The 22,124-nt window shown below is 43.2% G+C and overlaps 1 protein-coding gene across 1 annotated transcript in view; it reads left to right on the top strand.

Moving 5' to 3' along the window:
- Positions 1 to 217: 217 nt before the first annotated feature.
- Positions 218 to 22,124, top strand: part of TTC17 (tetratricopeptide repeat domain 17) — a 62,971-nt gene continuing 41,064 nt past the window's right edge. Inside the window, 7 exon segments of the mRNA XM_042791293.1 lie at positions 218 to 247; positions 249 to 434; positions 16,424 to 16,513; positions 18,657 to 18,826; positions 19,827 to 19,938; positions 20,984 to 21,115; positions 21,781 to 21,890. Of these exon segments, the coding sequence (XP_042647227.1) occupies positions 218 to 247; positions 249 to 434; positions 16,424 to 16,513; positions 18,657 to 18,826; positions 19,827 to 19,938; positions 20,984 to 21,115; positions 21,781 to 21,890 (830 nt within the window).

A 22,124-nucleotide genomic window follows, 5' to 3' on the forward strand; every position in this document is an offset into this window, starting at 1 on the left:
CTGGCATTAACTGGGGCCAGACACAGGCGCCGTGTGGTTCGGTGTGGGCTGAAGGCTCTTCCCTTGAGCTGTCGCAGCAAATGTTTCAGCACGTCCCAGGCAGAAGCCGTTGCCGGCGGCTGCTCGAAGCGCAAAAAGGCTCCGTCCCCCGGGTCGGGCCGTGCCGCGGGCGGTGCCGCTCGAGGTAGCGCCCCGGTCCCGCCTTCCCCCTCCCAAAATGGCGGCGGCGGCCATTCCGGTTCCGGGTGGCGGCGGGCAGGCCGGGATTGGGGAAGATGGCGGTGGCAGGAGCGTCCGGGCGGGGCGGGTTGGGGCGGGCGTGGGTCTTCTCCGGCTGGGCCCTGGGCCTCTGCTCGCTGCTGGCCTCGGGGACGCGGCCCGCCGCTGCCACCACCCACTGGGTGGTCACCGAGGACGGGAAGATCCAGCAGCAGGTGAGCGGCGCCGGGCGGGGGGGGGGGAAAGCTACCCGCCGCCGCCTGCCCCGGCCCGCTGCCCGCCTCGCCGTTCGCTTCCCCGGGCGGCAGCGTGGGGACGGGGCCGAGGGTCGGTGCTAACCGTTGGCGCTTCCCCGAGGCCGTGCTGCCGTGTAAGCGCCAAGCCCGGGTCCCGCTTGGGTCGGGGAGGCAGCCGGACCTCGCCCCTCGGCGGCGGCGAGCCCCCGGCAGGGCTGGGAGTCCTCCCGGCTGGCGCAGCCCGAGGTGGGAATGAGTTTGCGATTTTTCACACACACACACACACACCCCGGTTGCTTTTGGGTCCTTCTGGAAGTAAGAAAGAGAAACGGGGGGGCTGTTCGGTGCAGAAGCACACGCGGGCCCTGTTCTGTGGTAATATTGCGGGGTTCAGCCAAAGCATCTTAATTTGATGCCGAGCTGTGCCTCGCCTTCACTGAGCAGCGGAAAGAGTCGATGTGTATTTCGTGTTTGGGCTTTTTCTCACTTGCTTTGCTCCCTCTTTGCGAGGGGAACAGCACCAGAAATCTGCTTTCATGTCAGATCTGCTTTGCTCTTGACTTCCTCTGGAGTGGAAGAGTTAATTGCTGTAGTAAGCAGTGCGGCCTTCCCCCCCCCCCCCATGAAAAAGAGTGTGGAGAGATGAGTTTCTGTTAACATCCCCTTCATTTTATGAGACTTTTTGGTCTGGTCTCCTGTCGGAAAGCGCCTGGGTCCTCAGACAGGTAGAAGTGGTTTTCTCTGTAGGAAGCCCCTGCTGTCTTGATGGTTCTCAGGCACTTCAGCTGTCTGTGTGGATCCAGACACTCTCTCACCCTACTTAAGTGTAAATTAATCAATGACAACACCTCCAGTGCTATCTCACCTCCTTTTCCCTATTTATGTAGAGGGGAAGTGGTGATAGTATATAATGGCCTTGGAAGCATCTCTCTATGTATATTCTGTATTATCAAATTTGGGTGTAGTGTTGATTTTGATTATTGCGTGAAGCTGTGACTCAAAAAGATGTAATTAGCTGAAATGACTTGAAAAGCTGATTAGCTAAATTCAGCACTGATTTTAAGAAATGGCTTTTTATGATGTCAGTTAACTGATGGTACAGGTAGAAGCTTCCACTGTACCACTGCTATGCAGTAAGCTTTTGTATTACAGTTACCAGTGCTTTCTAAGCAGGGGCATTCCCATGTTCCATGTATAAAGTTCTCAAGGTTTATAACTGACGTGATAAAATAATATCTGTGGAATAACATCTCTTATGTGCATGGTCAGAATTAATCAATTTCCAGCATCAAAACTCAAATTATAAATATGGTATTACTTGGAATATGATGAGCCAGATTCTTCAGTAGCTGGTTTGTAGTGCTGTACAATGGACAATTAACATTGTCCAGTGAGTTTTTTGAATAAGATATATTTTAGCATCTGTTACTGTCACCTCCCTGGCTCTTGTAAAAATGATACTTAAATTTATGGTTATTGCCATTGTCATCTCTATAGAGCACCTCTGAATTTCATTTTTTCCACTTACTTGTATTTTGGGGAGTGAGAAGAGTAGACACTTTCTAGAGTGAATTTGAATGTTGTTTTAAATACCAAAGTGTAATTGTGGTTCAGTAGTTAGCAGCAAAACCAACAGATAATCTCCACTGTGCAGCAGTATGAAGGAATTGTCATTGTCTTGCTCTGGACTGCACTGGTGTGGCCCCACCTCAAGTGCTGTGTGCAGTTTGGGGCACCTCAGTGTAAGAAGAACATCAGACTATCAGAGTGTGTCCGTAGGAGAGCGACGAGGGTGGTGAAAGGTCTTGAGGACAAGATTTATGAGGAGCAGCTGAGGTCCCTTGGTTTGTTTAGCTAGGAGAAGAGAAGGCTGAGGGATGCCCTCATTTCGGTCTACAATTTCTTCAAGGTGGGCAGTGGAAGGGGAGGTGCTGATCTCCTCTCTGGTGACCAGTGATGGGACACGAGGAAATGGAACGAAGCTGCACCAGGGAAAAGGTTCTTCACTGAGAGGGTGATCAGTCGCTGGAACAGGCTCCAGCTTGGTCACAGCACCAAGCCTGTCAAAGTTCAAGTAGCATCTGGATGATGCTCTTAGTCGTATGGTTTAGTTTTAGGTAGTCCTGTGAGGAGCAGGGAGTTGGACTCCATGATCCTTAGGTGTCCCTTCCAACTTGAGGTATTCTGTGATTCATTAGCAGTGGGGATGATTCATAACTGATTTATCGATTCATTGGTAGAACCACAGTGTTCCAAAATATTTGAGTTATCCTAATACCAAGACTTAAGTACTTAACAGGACATAAGCCTAGCATTTCCCCATGCAGAGCATCCATTTGCTTTAATTTTTCAGAATATTATTCATTAAGCTGATATTTATCATGGGAACTTGTATCTTTACTAGTAGCCTTAGTCATTCAATCAATCTTTCCAGCTGTTTTTACTTTGTGTGTTTTCAGTGGGGCTTTTGTCCACATTCGTTTCAAAGTCTTTGGCTGTGCAGCTTCTTGTGTTTCTGTGGACCGTCTGGCATTTCAGCTTCTCAGTGTACGTAGAGCATAGCCTGTCATCAGCTGCTCTGCTAGTTCTAATTAATCTACTCTTGTTTTGTAGAAAAATACTGTCACATCAGGTTTTTCTGTAGTACTCTAGATTCTTCCTTTGAACATCCAGGTATCAATCCATTGTGCTAGTCCTTGCTGCCTGCACAGCAGCCCAACTTTGAATTTTGAAGCACCTTACCTACCAGAAGACAGCTATGTAAGTCAAGACTTGCATAATTTTGGAATAAACTTCAATTGCTGGTGGTTCAAATGCAATAACCTAGGTAGGGTCATCGGGTAACACCACCTACCCTACAGCTCAAAGCAGGACCAACTAGATCAGGTTGCTGAGGGCCCTGCCAGACTGAATTTTGTGTCCAGGGATGGGGATTTGACAGCCTTGCTAGGCACCTGATCCAGTGGTGAGCTGCCTTCCGCGTGAATTTACTTTAATCTTTTCCCATGTAGCGGCAGACATACAGTGCTTCTCACTGGCACACCTCAAGAAGAGTCTGGCGCTTTCATCTCTATACTCTGCCTTTAGGAAGCTGGAAACAGCAGCAATATCCCCCTGCAGCCGAGCCAGCCTGCTTCTCTCAGCCGCTCAGCGTGTGATGTGCTCCAGGTCCCTCACCACCTGGGTTGGGCTTCGCTGGCCTGAAAACGGGGGACAGAAAGCTGAAGCGGGTTCGTTCTCATGGGTGGCTGGTGGAGGGGGGACGGGTGCTCCCCTAACCTTGCTGCTCTAGCCCAGGGTGCAGCTGGCCGCCGCAGCTGCAAGGGCACGCTGCTGGCTTATCACCAACTGCTTCCCCACCGTAGCCTAAACATCCTTTCTTGCAAAGCTGTTGTCTGTTCAGCTCCAGCCTTTCCTGCTGCACAGGGCTGTTGCATGCAACGCACTGGGTTTGCATTTGCAGTTGTTGGCTCCGTGAGGTCCCTGTCAGCCCCCGCTTTCTCCATCTTTCTCTCTCTGACTGCAGCCCTGCCTTCCACCATGGCCACCCCTGCCCCTCATTTGCAGAGGACACCAAGCTTGCTGAGGTTTTTTCCCTGTCATTAGTAAAGACATTAAAGTGTTGGCCCCAGTATTGATCCTCGAGGGATGCTGCTGGTGATCAGCCACAGCTGGACTTTACACTGCTGATTGCAATGCTTCCAGCACAGCAGTCTCGAACTGGAAGTGGCTAATAGTGTCTGGTACTAAGAATTGTGGTATTAATTAGCATTTATATTATTTAATTTTAGAAATATTAGCGTTCTCAAACAGTGTGAAGCACATTTTTAAAGATTGTCACCTTTTTACAGAGGGACAGGCTTAATCTTCACTTGGACAACCGCAGTTTATCTGAATGAAGCCCATAGAATTAAGATGTGGGCAGAACTTAAGTGGGAGTAAGACCCAGACATTCCCCTGCTAAAGGAGCCACTGGCTGTGGATGTCCAGATAAGCGCCAGTGACAAGTGACTTCCTTGTAGCTTTTAGTTTGCTACTGTGATCCTTGTTTTCCTTGTTACCAAAGTGTGCTAAGGATGGGAGCTGAAAGCAGAAGTTACAGATCCTGGCCTATATACAAAATAAGGTAGCTGGAATCTGTTTGAGGGAAAGTGGGTGAGAATATTTTATATTATTGCTCTAAAATCTCTGTTAGCTGTTTCTCCTTATAGTGCAGCAATGGTGTAAGCCTTTAATATGAGACTACATTCAAGTGAGACTGATTTTCCCGTGGTGTAAGACCACTAGTGGTGCTCTGACTGAGACTTGAGCTGGAGTTCCTAGTGGTATGACAACCTGGCAGGGGTGGCAAAATTAATGCAAACTGAACAACTTTCCATCTATCATCAAGATCCTGTCTAATAAATGGGAGTGCTTGTTAAGTAGGCCCTGCTGTTCAGGTTTGTAGTGAACATTTCTGAATGATGAAAAAAAATGCATTCCCGGCAGTGCATGTAACATTTTGTTGTCTCAGTAAGCCATCAAGAGAAAAGCCATCAAGCTCAGTCTGTTGCTTGAGTGGCCTGTTTTCAGGTTAAATACGTCATTCTCTGGATCAGTTCATATTCTTCTTTTAGTCTGAGTCTACCTTCAGATGTGTGTTCCTGCAAAGCCAGGGACTGAGTAATCATCACTGAGTAACTGAGAGATTGTATCTGCTCAATGCATACGTTTATAAGACTTTTAATTTCACAACTTGCAGTATAAAGTTCAGGCTAATATATAACTGATTTTAGACAGTGCCTGTCTGCCAGTAGGGAAACTAGCCACTCTACAGAAATCCTAGTGTACTTCAAGAGAAGAGAGAAACTTGGCATAAAGAAAGGACAAAAAAATGACAGATTAAATGCAATGCACGAAACACTATTCATGGCTTTACTGGTGGGCACCAACTGCTATCATCTCTGAGACCTGATATATCAGAGCTGAGGCACTGTCTTTCTAAAGGTCTCTTGATGGAGGCAATTAAAGCCAAGCAAGCTGGCGAGGACCCAAAGGACTGCCTTTATGTGGACTACTATAAACGCTGAAAAAGTTAGTTCCAAGTGACTAAACTGAAAGAAGCAAAGAAACCTCCCAAAGCAGGACTGGGGAGGTGTTGCCAGGAACAGAGAGCCTCTGACAGGGAATCTGAGTTGGCAAAAAGTTGTTTTGTTTTTAATGTGCTATCGCATGTTTTGAAGTTTGTTAGAGATGATTTGGAGAATAGAGTGAACGAGCAATGTTGGTTATCCTGTTCAGGGCTAAGAAGACTAGCTGCTCAATAAATGTGACATCTGAATTTTAGGCAGTGCAGTAGTGTGCTTAATTCTGGCTTCATACAAGTAAAGAGGGGTGACAATACCTAACAGTTGTTTGGTTGTTTGTGGATTTGAATGTGAGTGTGCCTCAAGCTGCAGCAAGGCAAGATGATTGATGGATGTGATGTCTATCATCACTGCACACATATACTAACAGGTTGAGATCAGAACAGTGGCCCATGCATTCAAGACTAGAGGAAAAGCAGCCATCCAAAACCAAGGAAAGCTGAAAATCTAGTGCAGCGAAATAAAAAGCTATTTGCCGCTTAGAAAAGCATCTTCTGCGATATATTAAGCAGTCACTCAGTCCTATCTTGAAAATGACAGGTGGATGTTTGCTTTGCTCTTTCTCTAAATGTTAGTTTGCTCAGCAGTATGACCTCCTTCTTGACTGGATTTCTTATCCTTCCAAGTCGGTTGCGTGCTAAACAAAACAAAAAAAAAAACAAAATGCCACCAAAAAAAAAAAAAAAATCAAAAAATTGTTTGTTCTTACTGAAGTGTGTAACATAGCATGCCTTCCTCAAAACAGTTGTCAGTGCATCTTTCTGAGTGTGTGCAGAGAGACCTAGGCTGGAGGCTGGTATGAGTCTACTGCAGTTCATCCTGTCACGCAACCCCAAGGTGATGAGGTGAAGCACAGGTCAGCTTATCCTGAGGAAAAGGTAAACTTGTTCTATCTTAAAACTTCTCTCTTGATCACCAAAAGACTGTGGGATTTAGGCCTTCATCTAGTGTGAAAAATAATAATTTTTTAAAAAACCTTCACTTTAAATTTTCTTCCTTTTCCTAAGTATATTTGAGAAGTTTGAGCCTGAATGTTTTGTGTCAAGAATGGCCGAGATGCTTAATGTCCTTGTCCCCAGTGAGGTGCTGCTGACCTAGAACCGCACTTCAGCTGCGCTGCCTGCTCACAGGGGAGTGCAGCCTCCGTCTTTCTGTATCGCTGTGAAGGTCACAGCTAGATCCAAATTTGGTAAAAATAGGCCTTGTGGTAGCCTGTATGTGGAGTGCAGTCAGAAATGCAAATTTTTTCTACTTTGGGGCAGTGGTGGTGGAGAAGTAGCTTTCACTGTTCTCAACTCAGCAATGAAAGATTTGCATCTGAGGTGGAGGAGCTAAGAGGCAGGTTTGAAGGGCTGCTGAAGTACGGCTGTGGGTGCCCATGCCCCTCACGCCTGCTGCAGCCTAGCAGATAACCTTATACCAGGTTAGCAAAGCTTTAATACAAAACCATCTGGTTTTAGCCCAGCATGGTAACAAACACCGAGGTGGTTCAGTTTGTAAGTCCAGAAGACCCCAGCAGTGGCTCTGGCCATGTGTAGGCACTGTGTCCTCCTCACTCCTCCACTCCTGGTGTTTCCATGCAGCCTTCGTCCTCGGGGCAAACCGTGGCTCCCAGATCCCATTTCTTGTAGCATCCTCACACTTTGATTTCCTGGCCTCTCATCCTGCCTTCTGTCACTTTTAACATAAGGGCAGGACAAACTGGCAAGATGTTACTCATCAGCTGTTCAGAACTGATTATTCTGTGGTGAAGGCTGTGTTTGGTGCCTGCCATGCCTCCCCCATATTGTGAGCTTCACAGTGAAAGGGCAGCCTGGAAGTGACCCAAGCACATGTTTGCATGAAGGCCCCATCAAAGCCCAAAAGAGCAAAGTCAGCAAGACTGTGAAATCCACTGTTATTTCATGTGGCTGAATTTTTATTTTTTTTTTTTTTTGACCTATAAAGCTGAATCCCTGCATGTTACTAACCAGTTAGGAAATAAGAACCATGGTATAAAGTGCCTGCCCTAATAATACATCACTGAATAAAATAATTTTAAAATTTAACAAAAAAAACCTAATGTGTTGTCTGCTGCTCATTTGCTGAAGAAATTACTGTCAGGCTTAACCTTTTTTAGGTATCTTGTAAGTCATTTTTCACAATGAGAACAATCAGCCACTGGAATAATCTCTTCAGGGAAGTGGTGGATTTCCCCGTTGGGACACTCAAGATTAACTGGACAGGGTGCTGGGCCATCTTGTCTAGACTGTGCTTTTGCCAAGAAACGTTAGATCAGATGATCCTTGAGGTCCCTTTCAACCTGGTATTCAGAGAACTATAGAATTGTTTGAGCTGAAAGGGACCTTAAAGTCCCACCCCCCCCTGCCCCGGGCTTAGATCTCATCTAAATCCACCCTCTTTCAGTTTAAAACCTGTTACCCCTCATCCTACCCCCACCCCCTGATCCAGAGTCCCTCCCCACCTTCCCTGCCCCCCCTTTAAGCCCTGGGAGGCCGCTCGAAGGGCTCCCCGGAGCCTTCTCTTCTCCAGGCTGAACCCCCCCAACTCTCTCAGCCCGGCCTCCCAGGGGAGCTGCTCCAGCCCTCTGATCACCTTTGTATTCTATGATTCTAATTAGTATTTCTCCTCTTCTGTACTTTCAACATTAGAACACAATATTTTTAGGTTTAGCAGTGAGCAGGCAGGAGGAACTATTCCACCTTTATGAAGACAAGTACTTGTTCATTACAGATGTATATGAGTGATCTCTCCATTTCTTGGTTTGATTTAACTGAGTGTATGGCTGGCGTCTGTTTTGCTACTGTAGAATATAAACCTTAACTAGAATATACACATTGGAAATTTGTTTTGTACCCTTAAGTATGACCAACACCACATTGCAGGCAAATGGTGTTACAAATAAAGTCTTGTTTTCCTTTGATGTACTTGGATCTGTTATCTACAATAGTCATAGCTGGCATGCTCTCTGGAAGTCATCACTGTTGAGCAGACCTATTTAATAATACTGCAGCTTTGTTAGGTTTTATGTTTGAAGCGCTACAAGCGTTTAAAATTTCTGTTTTCACTGTAGTGCAGCTACGCTAAATAATATCCAAACACCTAACACTGTTTGTTAACAGATTCTGCAGCTGTGAGCTTTTAAGTGGCTCAATACTTATTATAAAAACTCAATTCAACATAATTTTTCTGTGTGAATTTTTCAGTGATGATGCTTGGAACAATCATCTTCTGACACTCCCTGCTCATCATTTGGATAAGCCAGAGCATATATTTTCCAGTTTTGTAGCTTGTCTTGCACTGAAACATACGGAATTTTCTGCAGCTTTTTCAGAAATGCTGTGGTAGCACCATGTTGGGTTGTAGAGTATCTCAAGACAGCAAGAATACACTAAAAGGCAAGCATCAGTTTTTAAATCCTGTGCTCCCACTTGAGACTGCAAGGACTTCCAGCCTATTTGGGTGGGAATTGCCTTCGTTTCACAAGTACAGTGACAAAAAATCCACTATCTATAAAACAAGTACAAGGAGCCCACTTTTCTGTACACCATCATTTGATGTAGTATCTTTCCCATCTTCTTTCTGTCATAATCTGCCTTCTGCATGTAGTAGAAGCTTTTAGGACATGCAGAGGCACTAACACCTATTCAGATATTGCTGTTTCTGTGCCTCAGTTAGCAGTGGGATTTCCGTGGTACTTTAAAAAAAGCCTTATCTAAAAATAGTTGACTAAGGCATTAATTGACCCTCATTTTAAAAATTTACTTCCCAGTACAATATAACTGGATTGTGGGGAAAAATACACCAGAAATGTGGTGGGCTGACTCTGGCTGGACACCAGGTGCCCACCAAAGCCGCTCTATCACTCCCCTCCTCAGCTGGACAGGGGAGAGAGGCTATAACAAAAGGCTTGTGAGTTGAGGTGAGGACAAGGATATCACTCAGCAATTACTCTTCTGGGCAGAACAGACTCAACTTGGGAAAAGTAACTTAATTTATTGCCAATCAAATCAGAGTAGGATAATGAGAAATAAATCTTAAAACACCTTCCCCCACCCCTCCCTTCTTCCCCAGCTCAGCTTCACTCCTAATTTCTCTCTCTTCTCCCCCTCAGCAACACAGGGGGACGGGGAATGGGGGTTGCAGTCAGTCCATCACCCCTTGTCTCTGCCGCTCCTTCCTCCTCGTGGGGGGACTCCTCACACTCTTCCCCTGCTCCAGCGTGGGGTCCCTCCCAAGGGAGCCAGTCCTCCATGAACTTCTCCCATGTGAGTCCTTCCCACGGGCTGCAGCTCTCCCCAAACTGCCCCAGCGTGGGTCCCTCCCACGGGGTGCATCCTTCAGGCACAGACTGTTCCTGCGTGGGTCCCCCACGGGGTCACAAGTCCCCCCAGCAAACCTGCTCCAGCCTGGGCCCCTCTCTCCACGGGGCCACAGGTCCTGCCAGGAGCCTGCTCCAGCGTGGGCTTCCCACGGGGTCACAGCCTCCTTCGTGCATCCCCCTGCTCTGGCGTGGGGTCCCCCACGGGCTGCAGGTGGGGATCTGCTCCCCCGTGGACCTCCCTGGGTGCGGGGCACAGCCTGCCTCACCATGGTCTTCATCATGGGCTGCAGGGGAATCTCTGCTCTGGCCCCTGGAGCTCCTCCTCCCTCTCCTTCACTGACCTTGGTGTCTGCAGAGTTGTTTCTCTCACATATTTTCTCTCCTGGATGCAGTTGCCCTCCCACGTGTTGGTTTTTTTTTTTTTAATCTTTCTTAAATAAGTTATCCCAGAGGCGCTCCCACCACTGCTGATGGGCTCGGCCTTGGCCCGTGGTGGGTTTATCTCAGAGCCGGCTGCATCAGCCCTGTCAGACATGGGGGAGGCTTCTGGCACCTTCTCACATGAGCTGCCAAAACCTTGCCACACAAACCTTACAAGCCTAGTTATTCAGAGACTTTGATATATGCAGGTAACACAGGAGACCTCTAAAACTTCAGGGTTTAATTTAAATCCAAAGTATTTTTTTTGTTACACAGATTTTGTGTGTTTCTTGCTGAATCGGGTTCTTGGTGTACTTTGTGACAGTGAATAAATTTGAACTGCGCTTTATAAAGAAACTTTCACCTTTGGGCAAAGTTGAACAGAGAACACTTACTCTAAAAGTGGTGTGCTGGCAGGCTTTGTGCAGTGTAGCTATAGTAGCTGTCAGAGGTTCAAGGAAAGCTTTTCAACACTATTTTCTTCCTGTTTACTGTGTTTGAATTGAAGTCAGATTCTTGCATTTCAAGCACTTTATGTTGAATGTCACGGTTTCAGCACTGTGGAGGAAGAGTAAATGAATGTGGTGGTTTGCCATCAGCCTAACGTTTTGAGTTAAAAATGAGTAGGTTGGAACGAGCATCTGTTGTGGTGCAGGAGCTCTCCTCACCGCCAGGCCGTAGGTGCCCTGCAGGTTGGCGTCTGTTCCGTTTCATCCCAGCGGAGTCTTGGGGGAAGTTTCTTACGTTTTGCAAAAGATGAGCTAAATCACAATATCTGCCTCTTTTTCACTCATCTGATGCCCCTAATCAGATGATGAGACACAACAGATTTTGCATGAAGGGGTAAAAGATCTGTAGTGTATCAGGCCACTGTCCTATATCACATAGGGAAGCTACCATTTCTAACGCAATTTGAATTTATGGTGGCATCCTCAGCTCCTGTCTTAGATGTGACAGAAAGCATCAAATGTGAAGTGGTTTTTAACACTGGGGAGGGGGCAGTAGTTGGGGGGGAATCTGTATCTGCAACTTTCTGTGTGGCAGGGAAGAAATTGTAACGCACTGAAGTGAGACCAAGTCCTGCCTGGCAGTAGATTCAATCCTAAGGTAAAAAGAAGCATCTGAGAACACCTGGGTATTTGCAGCTGTAACAGTGTTGAAATAAGACATGACAGCTTTTGAAATAACACCTGCCCTCTAATAAGGTTTTAAGTGTTGAAATTAGACCTATGCTGGTTTCCAGAGCAAAGCTGCGTTCTGTTTTCCTTACTAGTTAATTGTTTAAAAACTGACATTAAATGCAAACACTGTACCACACACATCTTCAGCAGTGCTCAGAACAAATACAAACTTTTATTCATTCCAGTGGTCCCAGGACTGTATTGTCAGCAAGTCTGGTGAAGCTTAGTAAGGCAGGAGCCACATATGCCCTTTATTTCATCACAGGAGGCTTTCAATACACAATTATTTGCAAATACCTGAGCTGTCATAAAAGAGGAGAGCTATGGCAATAAGCTAGTAAATACATACCATTTGTACCATAAGATCATAGGTGACTGTGGCTATAATACGCTCTTTCTTCACAACCATCCAGTACCCTTTGTGTTGCTTACTGTTTTCTGTCTAAAGAAATATTTTCTCTAACAGATGTCATGAAGCAAAGGCAGCAGACATAAAGAAAAATAAGTTGATACTTTATGCAGAACTTCTGTGGTGGAACCAGCCTCCTCATGTTTTGTTTTAAATACTTTCTTGAAACTGGAGGTATTTCCACAACCAGATAAGTCTCTGAGTGACTATTAAATAGAGGCAGCAAGTATCTGTAAAAGCACAAGCACGACATGAGACTGAATGAAACCAGTATCTTCTAAAATCTACCTAGAGTCTTCAGAGTATTTTGTGAGAAGGAAGAGGCATAATCCAGAACAGACTCCAGGTATCCATCAAATACGTTTTATTTGGACCTTTGTATTTCTGACTGAAGGATTATTTGTCAGGTGAGTGAAGCTCTGAGGGCCTCTCCAAATCTTCGGAGTTTGTTGTCATCTCTTAATTTTTCTAAACAACAGCCCACAGGAAAGTTCTGGCACGTCTTACGTTTTCATTCAGGGTATAATTTTCTGGGGTTTGGGATATGGCTGCCCTGGAAAGCAGGCAGATGCTCGGTGACAGCAGAGCACGAGCAGCACCAGCAGCAAGGACAGGGCAAAGCATGAGCACCCGGGTGGCGAGCTCTTCAGGGCTCCCATTTCAGCACGTCCTGCTGCCCACTTATCTTCACCACTGCTGCTCCTGTTACCTCTGCTGGGTAGGTTATGCAGATATTATACCTTTGTTTGCTCCCTACTCACTGTGCTAAATTCTTCATGAGGTGGCATTGCTGCCCTCGATGGCAAATGCAGTATTGGTGCTGTTCATAGCTGAGTAGGTCAGCGTTGTCTTTTTCCAGCTGTAGAAGTGGCTGGCACTGTAAAAAAAGACGTGTTTGATCTGGGCAAGGCATGTTGTAAAAAGGTAGGTGATGAACCAGAAGTCTTGACAGTGTCACTGGCTGGATCTGAGAGGACCAGGTTGCAGTTCAAGAGCCACATGGCTTTCGCTACAGAGAGGGGGGTAATGAAGTGCTCACCTGAGGCCAATTCAGACTAGCCTGCTGATCTGGCTGAAAATAGTTGTTTAATCTTTTAAGTTACTTTTCAGCTGAATTGTCTCACCTGTTTCTCAGTGGAGCCATAAGATTACAGGTAGTAAAAAAAGGGAGGATTCCCCTACTTGGCAGCAGGGTGATTTTTAGGATCAATCTGAGTAGATCAGGAAATTGAACTTTACATTCTATGAAATTCTGAAGTTTGAACACCGTCATCCCCCAGACTGATGCTTGTTGAAGGCCGAGTTGGCATTATTTTCCTCACTTGCAGGCACGGTATCATAAGATCTCCTGTGGTTTTCAATTAAGAATCTGGTTTTCTTTGTGTCATATAGCATTTTTATTTCCCCCATTATCGTTTTTTAATGCCTTCATACTGTAAATGTATAAACCAAAGAGTATAAGAACTGATACAGTATATTCAGCTCACTTTACAGGCTGCCAAAAGTGCTCTGAACACGTTGGGTGTGCTGGCTCAAGTTTCCTCTGCAAACCTTGCATGATTCTCCAATGTAGCTGCTTCGGTTTTCAATTCAATTTATTCTTCTGAAATTATTGCACCTAAACTGGATTTTTATTTTTAGGAGCTAATGATAGTCTTTACTCTGGTAATTTCTTGCGGTGGAGGTCTTGTACTTTCAGAGTCAGAAATGATCAAATGTAAATAAACGTAAGGTTGGATTTACAACTAAAGTTTTGGGTTTAGAGCTTTTAGTTTGCTCAATACATTGGTCTTAAAGAGATAATGATGGCTAAGGAAGGGGTTTGCTATTATTAGAAAGTGCTCACTTGCTGGTGAGAAACAGGTCAGATCTGGAAGTGAAAATCTGAAGACTAAAGAAAAATATCATGCATGCTGCTTAACTTGAGATGATTTCCTGTTGGACTGATACAACTTTAAGAACTAATTCAGCGACATTGTAGTTGTCACTTTGATTTCTGCTGCCAGGTAATAATTTATAGGAATTTGGTACTTGTTGCGTTGCTTTTCAGTTAACCTGTGCATGATGGATTGATAACATACCACTCCACATTCCCAAACGCTAAATTCAGACCTAGCGCTTGTGAGACTATTTTATTGAAAGTTAAAAACAGAAGCTGTCCCTGGATATCATTCTCTTTCTGAATGAATGATAAACAAAGATCCTTCATCTTTCAGAATAAAGCTTTCTAAATGGTGATGCCTGCATGACTTTCTGCAAAAAATCACTCCCCAGATGCAGTGTGTCACTGGAAGTGGAGCTGATAGTTGACTTTGCTCCCAGTGACTGTGTAGTATCATGCAAGCAGCCTTTAGATGTCAGAGGAACAGTGTTACTTTGGAATGGGTGATTAAGTGCTTTAAACACAGTAAAACTTTCCCTTATTTTCTTTGCAAATTCATCTCTCGTTGGCTTGCACATATAGAGTAGTCTCTCTAGCAAATGAGGCATGAACAAGTGCTACATTCAGTGCATGACTGGTTTTGTGTGGAACCAGTTCAAAGTGAGGTGGGGCCCATAGGAGGAAATATGACTGTAAGTGAAGTGCTGTAGACTTTAATACTTCAGCTAACAACATCATTAGGTTTTTTGATACGGTATTTTCTGTGCTTCTCTGGATACTTGGTCACCCTGTATTGGCAACAGTTAAATACATAATCTCCAAAATCATAGAGTAAAAATTAACTGGTGTCAGTAGCTATTATTTTCTATTTATCTGGTGATATAAGAGAATTATTTGCTAAGGCAGAAAATGAGTTACATGTAAGTCTCTGGGCTGTGTAAGTGAGCCACCCACCAAAATGGCTCCAGGCTAAAAGAAGCAGTTCAGTTTTTGATTTGGAAAGAAATACTTCACCAAATTTAGCCAAAACCACTCTTAGGGGTTTTTTAATTGGGGGTCGGGGAGGAGGGAATAAAAGGAACAAATGTTTTCATCTGACAGGATAGGATCCTTACTCAATAGTGGGGCTTGCAAGGAAAGTAGACTTTACAGTCAGTAGTCCAAAGAAAGTAGATTTGAGCTTCTTATCTGACTCACAGCCCAGAGAACATGGTCCAAGGCTTAATCTGTTGACAGGACACATTAAAACGATCAGGAAATTTGCTGTTGTCCTGCTGGAGTTTTCTGGAATAAGAGAGAGTCCCAGAAATGTGTTCAGGTTGTTTGGAAAGTTGACAAAAAAATGGAGAGCTGGAGCTCAGGAGGTTCTTCTGCACATGTTTATATGGCAGACTTTTCCATTAAATTGTGGGGTCACAGATACCATGGGGGTGGACAGCACATGTAGAGAAATTGGCACTAACACACAGGTAATGCTTACATGTTTATGCAGTAGCTAGTTCCGTACCCTGAAAGCTTGAATGGAAACTGAGCAGATCCAGGAACATCTTGGTGTAGACCATCTACCATAACAGTTGTTATGTTAAAAATGTAAGATCTTGCTGTCCTTGTTAGCCTTTGTCCTTTCATCTTGTCATCACATACTCCTATCCATTTTCTCATTTCTGCTGCCATATTCATCGCGTCCTCCATGAGCTAATTTAATTTACCAGTTCAGATAAAGCAACTTAGAGGTGACTGTGTCCTGTTCAGCTACTGAGTGTGGGTTAGCTCACAAGAGAGCCTGGTGGGCACCAGAGCTGACATGCAGGACTAACTGGTATCGCAGTGGCAGATTGGAGGAGATGGGGCTGGAAGCCTGGAGGTGAGCCTTTCAGCCCTGGTGAGCCTTTGGATCAGCTCAGCTGCTCGTACCCCACCTTCTCGTCTGTAGGGATTTTTCCCCCACTCGGTCAGGCAGCAGAACTGATTTGTTATGAGGACAGTGCTGGGGTATTTCAGCTGTGAAGTTCCATAGGTTGCTGAGCCCAGTTAGGGACCAGTAAAGGTCTGTGTTGCTCTTCGCTGAGCTGCCAACTCCTGCGTGTAGCTAGAGAAGCTGTAGCACAGTCTTCTGTAACAGAGTTTTCAGTCTTCATCTGCTTACCTCTTGATTTTGTTCATTTACATTTAATCCTAAAGGCAGTAGGTCTTATTGCTAGGCTGGTGTGTTAAACTAGTTGCATGGAGGAGCTGACTTGAAGCTGAAGTACTTTATGCCTATTGAGGGACATGATGGAGGAATTTTAAAACTATAAATGTTTTTTTGTGATTACAGTTTAAGGTACCTAGTATTTCAGCAGTAGGTACTCTTAGTATGTTGTGAGAAATTTACTTGCCTCATGATTAGAATTTGTGTGCCTGAATAAACAAAAATAGGTTTAAAATTAAAGCATGATTTGATTTGGATTCTCATAACGATGTTGTTTGAAGTACAGATTTAAATTATGGACACATTATGAATGCTGAGTGGACAGAAAACCTCCTATGAGACAAGCTGTAGTTGAATGATCATAACTCCATACCTTTTAAAGTCGCTCTAATTAGGAGAATGTCTTACATGATGAACTGTTGAAATGTCTTGCAGGTGGATTCACCAATGAACCTGAGGAACCCACATGATTTGGTAATACTAATGAGACAAGAAACAACAGTTAACTACCTCAAAGAACTAGAGGTAAAGCATAATGTTAAGTACTATCTAATTTCTGAAAATATGGTGGTGGGGTTTTTTCGCAGGCTTTTTAGGGATATATTTAGATGGGGAACAGAAGTCATTACCAGCATAAATCTGCTTTGGTGAAAGGATGAGGAATCCTTCAGATCTCAAGAACGTTGTGCCTCAAGTTTGCTCAACTGATTATCATTTTCCCCAGTTGCATCATTCCCTGTTGTTATCCATAAATCCTAACATTTTTAAGTGAAGTCATTTAGGTGCTGGATTCTGTTGCTGACTACTACATTCCAGAAGAATACAGAGCAGGTCACCTCTGTTTTTCTTCAAGCCCATTTATTATTGAAAAAGGATCTGAGAAAGCCCTTCTGAAAAGGGCTTTAATGAGCTTCAAAGTGATAACTTAAACTAAAGTTTAAATATAATATGGGCTGGGCAAGCTACCAGTTCACAGCCTTTCTTCTAGCCATGTACTCCTTTCTTTTGTGCCAGCTTTGGTTTTGTCAGATTAGCATAACTAGCTAACAGGGAAGTTAGATGAGCACCAAAGGTAGCTTTAGGTGAGTGGGAGAAGTGGAAAGGAGGGTGTCGTGGTTTGGGCCCGTTTGGCAGCCAACCACACCGCAGGTGGTCACCCTCCCTTCCCCCTCCCCACCTGGGAATGGGGGAGGGATTAGAGGGGTGAAGGGAGACTCGCAGGCTGAGATAAGAACAGTTTAATAATGGCAATAAAACGAGAACAATGACGATGATGGGGGAAAACAAAAAGAGATATATAAACAGGCGATGTACAGCGTAATTGCTCACCACCCGCTGACCAATCCCCAGCCCGTTCACGGCCAGCGACCCAGAGATACCGAGATCCCGCAATCGCAATCCTGGAAGCGAGAGAGAGAGCTCCTTCCCAACCACCCCTCCTCTATATAGTGAGCATGACGTTCCATGATATGGAATATTTCACTGGCCAGTTTGGGTCAGGTGCTGTGGCCGTGCTCCCTCCCTGCTCCCTGTGCCCTTGCGCACGGGCAGGACATGGGGAGTCGGAGAGTCCTTGAAGTCTCGGTAGCAGCTGAAAACATCAGTGTGCTATCGGCATTCTTCCCATACCAAACCCAAAGCTAAATCCAAAACACAGCACTCATCTAGTCCCTGAAAAGGAATATTAACTCTATTTCAGCCCAAACCAAGACAGAGGGGAAAAAGCATGACTGCCCTTTGTGTGACTGTGTTCAGCCAGTTTTTTCTTATTGAGGTATATTAATTTTTGTGGTAATGGACATTTTAGCTATGGATGGAACCACAGTTGTTTCTCAGGACATGGGTTATGGGTTTGGAAATTATTGATATACAATTTGTGGCATACAAATGACTTTACTATTGTATAATCTGGTACAAGTTGCTACTACTGTATATATCTCTAGTATTGCATAGTAGTGTGTAATCAAATGTGTATAGCTTTAATTAAAAATGCAAGTTTTCTTCTCATTTCACATACACAAATCCTTACGGTATTTATTGGGTTTTCAATTTGCAGATCTAGGTGAGTATTAAATACAGCTTACTGTGCTGGGTCAGATGATTAGTCAATTTACTGCTCCTAGTAATCAATATGTATGAGCTTTATGCGGCAAAAGGTAGCTCTTAAGGCACATCATAAGCTGGTCTATAGAAATTAGTCTCAATTCTTGCATTACCCTGCTACCTCAATTGTACTTAGCACGCTGAATGGCTAAGAAGTTCATTGTGTTTGCAATCTCTAATATTATTTCCACCAGGTCTTACAGTGGAGGAAAATAGTCCAAATATGGATAAGTTGACATACGGTTAACAACTATTTCTTCTTTTTCTGAAATGGCCTATCATGAATTTGGAACACTCTTAGCCCTCTTTTTAGGTACAGCAGGAGAAGTAAGGGCCTGTTCAAGTTTTGTTATCTCTAAGGAAAGTGTTTATATTCCATCTAAATCAAAAAATGTCCTACAGATGTTATAAAATATAGGGACATATTCCCAAAATTTGAAGAGTGTTTCAGATTTTCTTGAAATGGACTTCAAGGAAAGAGTTGAACTGTTCAACTCCTAGCAGCTATAGAGTTTGCTTTCATCAATATACATTCTTCTGTTTCCTTCTTTTTTTATTCCTACAGAAACAGTTAGTTGCTCAAAAGATTCATATAGAGGAAAATGAGGACAGAGACACAGGGCTGGAACAGAGGCATAATAAAGAGGATCCGGACTGCATTAAAGCAAAGGTGCCCTTGGGGGACCTAGATCTATACGATGGCACGTACATCACCTTAGAGAGCAAAGACATCCGGTAATAAGATGCTTTATATTTTAAGATTTTTACTGAATGAAAAAAATCAACAAAACCTCTAAATGCAAGTGAAAAGAAAAATACTATCACTGCCTGTTCTTTAGATGACAGTTGTTTTATTTTATGTTAGTGTGGAATAAAACTGAAACAACCTTTGCCACTGACTGTGAAGGGGTATGACACAGAAATGCTGTCTCCCACAAACTGTCCATTTTAGCCATATCCTGAAACTTCTCCGTTCTGTTTCAAGGCTCCCAGTCAGTTCTACCCCTGTAACTCTACTGATATGACCAGACGTGTATTAAACCAAAGTGCATCAGGTAGAAGGTGGTTAAATTTGCTTGAGTGTGCTTTGGGTGTTTTGAGCTAGATACACTTCTTGTAGTGGGAACTGTCTTGACTTAAATTTAAATGAAATTATGTTGATTACCAAGCTGTTGAACCTCCTGGTTATATTTAGTGCCTTGTTTAGCAAGTAAAGGATGTGTGGACAGTCTGCTTGACACTCCACTGGTAATTCATCTTCAGGGCTGACTGGTTTGGTTTTGTTGTTTTAATTTTTTAACATAATCATATGACTACTTGAAGTGGGAAAAGATTAATTTTATTCTCAGATACCTTCATTTGGGTTTCTCACTAATACTTGGGGTTTGTTTGTTTCAGTTGAAGAGACTTCTAATTTGCATGCGTTGCCATTTGCCTGGCAAATAGATCATTAATCATACTAGTGATACACTAGGTTGATGCTGATACATTTTGGAGGCTATCCGAATGTTGATGTTTTCTCTAAAGCAGACAGAAATTTATTTATCCTATAGTGATGACATCCTGATACAACTGGAATCTGAGAAGACATCAGAAATGGTCTAGTGTACTCAAACACAGGATTTTTGTAATGGTCAGATCAGGATACTGTATCTGTGAACTACAATACTGTCTGTTAGGAACTTTAGCAGTATTTTAATCTGGAGCCTGCTGTATTATGTTCTTACATCCTCAGCCCTGAAGACTATATAGACACAAAGTCGCCAGTGCCTCCAGACCTGCAGCAGCCAGACTGTACAAAAGTTCTAGATCTTCCATACAGTATTCATGCTTTTCAGCACTTACGGGTAAGTAAGCAAATGCAAATATGTTTTTTTCCCCATCAGGAAGAGGAATAGAAAACTCTTACTTGCAGTTCTTAGTTAAGTTTGAAAGGTATTGTAATCTTTCAAGACTGTTTCAGACTTTTTTTAAAACCACAGTTCTGCCTCCATTAAAGTACCTGCTTATAGGAGGACAGTTCCATCAGATACACAGATTCTGTTTCTCTTTTGTTATTATTTGCCTTATTTTAGAGGGCATTTTTAGGAAAATGGAGTATTTTGTTTTCATAACACACATTTCATTAATAAAATGGTAGCTTTCATTGGAAATACTTCTAACTTGTGGGTTGTTTCAGTTGAAAATTGGAGAGTGCTGAACAGAGTACTTAAACTCTATGAAGATTCAGGGTCAGAAAATTGTTTGCAGGCTTGTTGATAGCTTCTAGCACACTTCACTCTCTCTTTGGTATCTGAATGCCAAGCCTTAACCCAGAGGATGAGATAATTATTCTGTTCTTTACTAGTACAAAGTTCATCTGCTTTAGCAAGGTTACAGTGGAAGTGTGGTGCAAAAATTGTTATTGTCAACAATATTATATGAGCAAATTTTCTAATGCAGATGCGGTTTTAGTGCTTATACCTTGATATTTATTTTATTACAGGTCTTTAAAATAACTTTTGTTGGAGAAGGAAGAAAGAGAAGAAAGATGTAGGGGTAGTTTCATAGTGTATCTGTAACCTGACAAACATGAGTTAAGTGCTTCAGTGGTCATTAGTGAAATCAATAGCTGCCAGATATGCAGTGCTATCAGAAATGTCTATTTCTCCTGTGGCGTTCACAAGCAGAGGTTGCTTTTGTCTACATCTAGTGTTTGCCTATCTATAATAATATATATTAATCCATCAAAGGTGACATTACTCTGTCAGGTCCCTAAGATCTTGATACAAAAGGATGATAGGAATGTAAAATTGCCAAGCTGTAAATTTTCTGGGGAGTTAAGCTCTTGTGTATATTTGTCTGCTTTTAGTTAAAGTGTCAGCAAATACCTATAATCAATTTTTATTTTAGGGTGTCCAAGAAAGAGTTAATCTTTCCGCACCCTTGTTACCTAAAGAAGATCCAATCTTCACATACTTATCACGGAGGCTGGGAAGAAGTATAGAGGAAATAGGTCATCGTATTTATGATGGGCTAATGAAGGTATGAAACTGTAGTCTTGCTGCATGCACAAAGAGTGTTAGAAAGGTCTCATGAGATTAGATATGCCTGGTACATGCAATCAGGTCCAGTACTGGGTTTGCACATAGGTTTTTGGTTTACATTTTAGTTATAAAAGGCAGATTAAAAACATTTTCTGCTAGGTAAGCAGAGGTAGGAGAAAGCATCAGTAAAGTCAGTAAATAGCTACTTACTGTCATCTTTAATGATAGACTGATGGTCTGGCAAGCCACAGTCATTGCTCTGTCAAGGTAATAAGAGCTTTTAAACAAAATGCAGGTACTTAAAGAACAAACAATAGTACTGAATGTGTATGTTTTTATTTAAAAGTGCCTTCCTGCAAAATATAGGAACTCTCATTGAACTCAAACTAAGCTGCTGATACTTAAAATACTGTCACTTCTCATTTAATCCCGTTTTGAATTTTTACCTGCCTGAAAGACGGTTCTGTTTCTTTCATACATTTATATGATAGTTCATTCTTCCTGAACATTCACTATTGCCAAATGTTAGTTTTCCAGAGGAAGAGGATAACTTAGAGCAGGTTTGGTGCTCAGCTTTCCATCACATAGTAATTAATGCCCTGATTAACCTTTTAGTTCATGTCTTAGGAGTTAGTACAGTTCATGTGTTTCTCTTTACTGCAGAACTCTTCTTCCTGGGTACTCTATAATATGGCTTCCTTTTACTGGCGAATAAAGAATGAGCCATACCAAGTAGTAGAATGTGCCATGCGTGCCCTTCATTTTTCTTCAAGGTAGGAATTACTCATAAAGATTTCTTATCGGAATGCTTTTTCTAGTTATCCTAATTAGTAAACAGGGTTTAGTTTCTAAGTCTGTATCCTAAACACGAATCTATGTTACTTGTTCTTAATCTTTATGTACTACACTAGGCATATATATAGTTTAGACTTTTTTTATTAAATTACATATTCAGTATGTGACTGACGAATGTGTCCTTATGCATGATTCTTACACAGTTTGACCTT

Source organism: Tyto alba, unplaced genomic scaffold, assembly GCF_018691265.1.
Source record: "Tyto alba isolate M040663 unplaced genomic scaffold, T.alba_DEE_v4.0 Super-Scaffold_18, whole genome shotgun sequence".
Classification (NCBI taxonomy): Eukaryota; Metazoa; Chordata; class Aves; order Strigiformes; family Tytonidae; genus Tyto; species Tyto alba.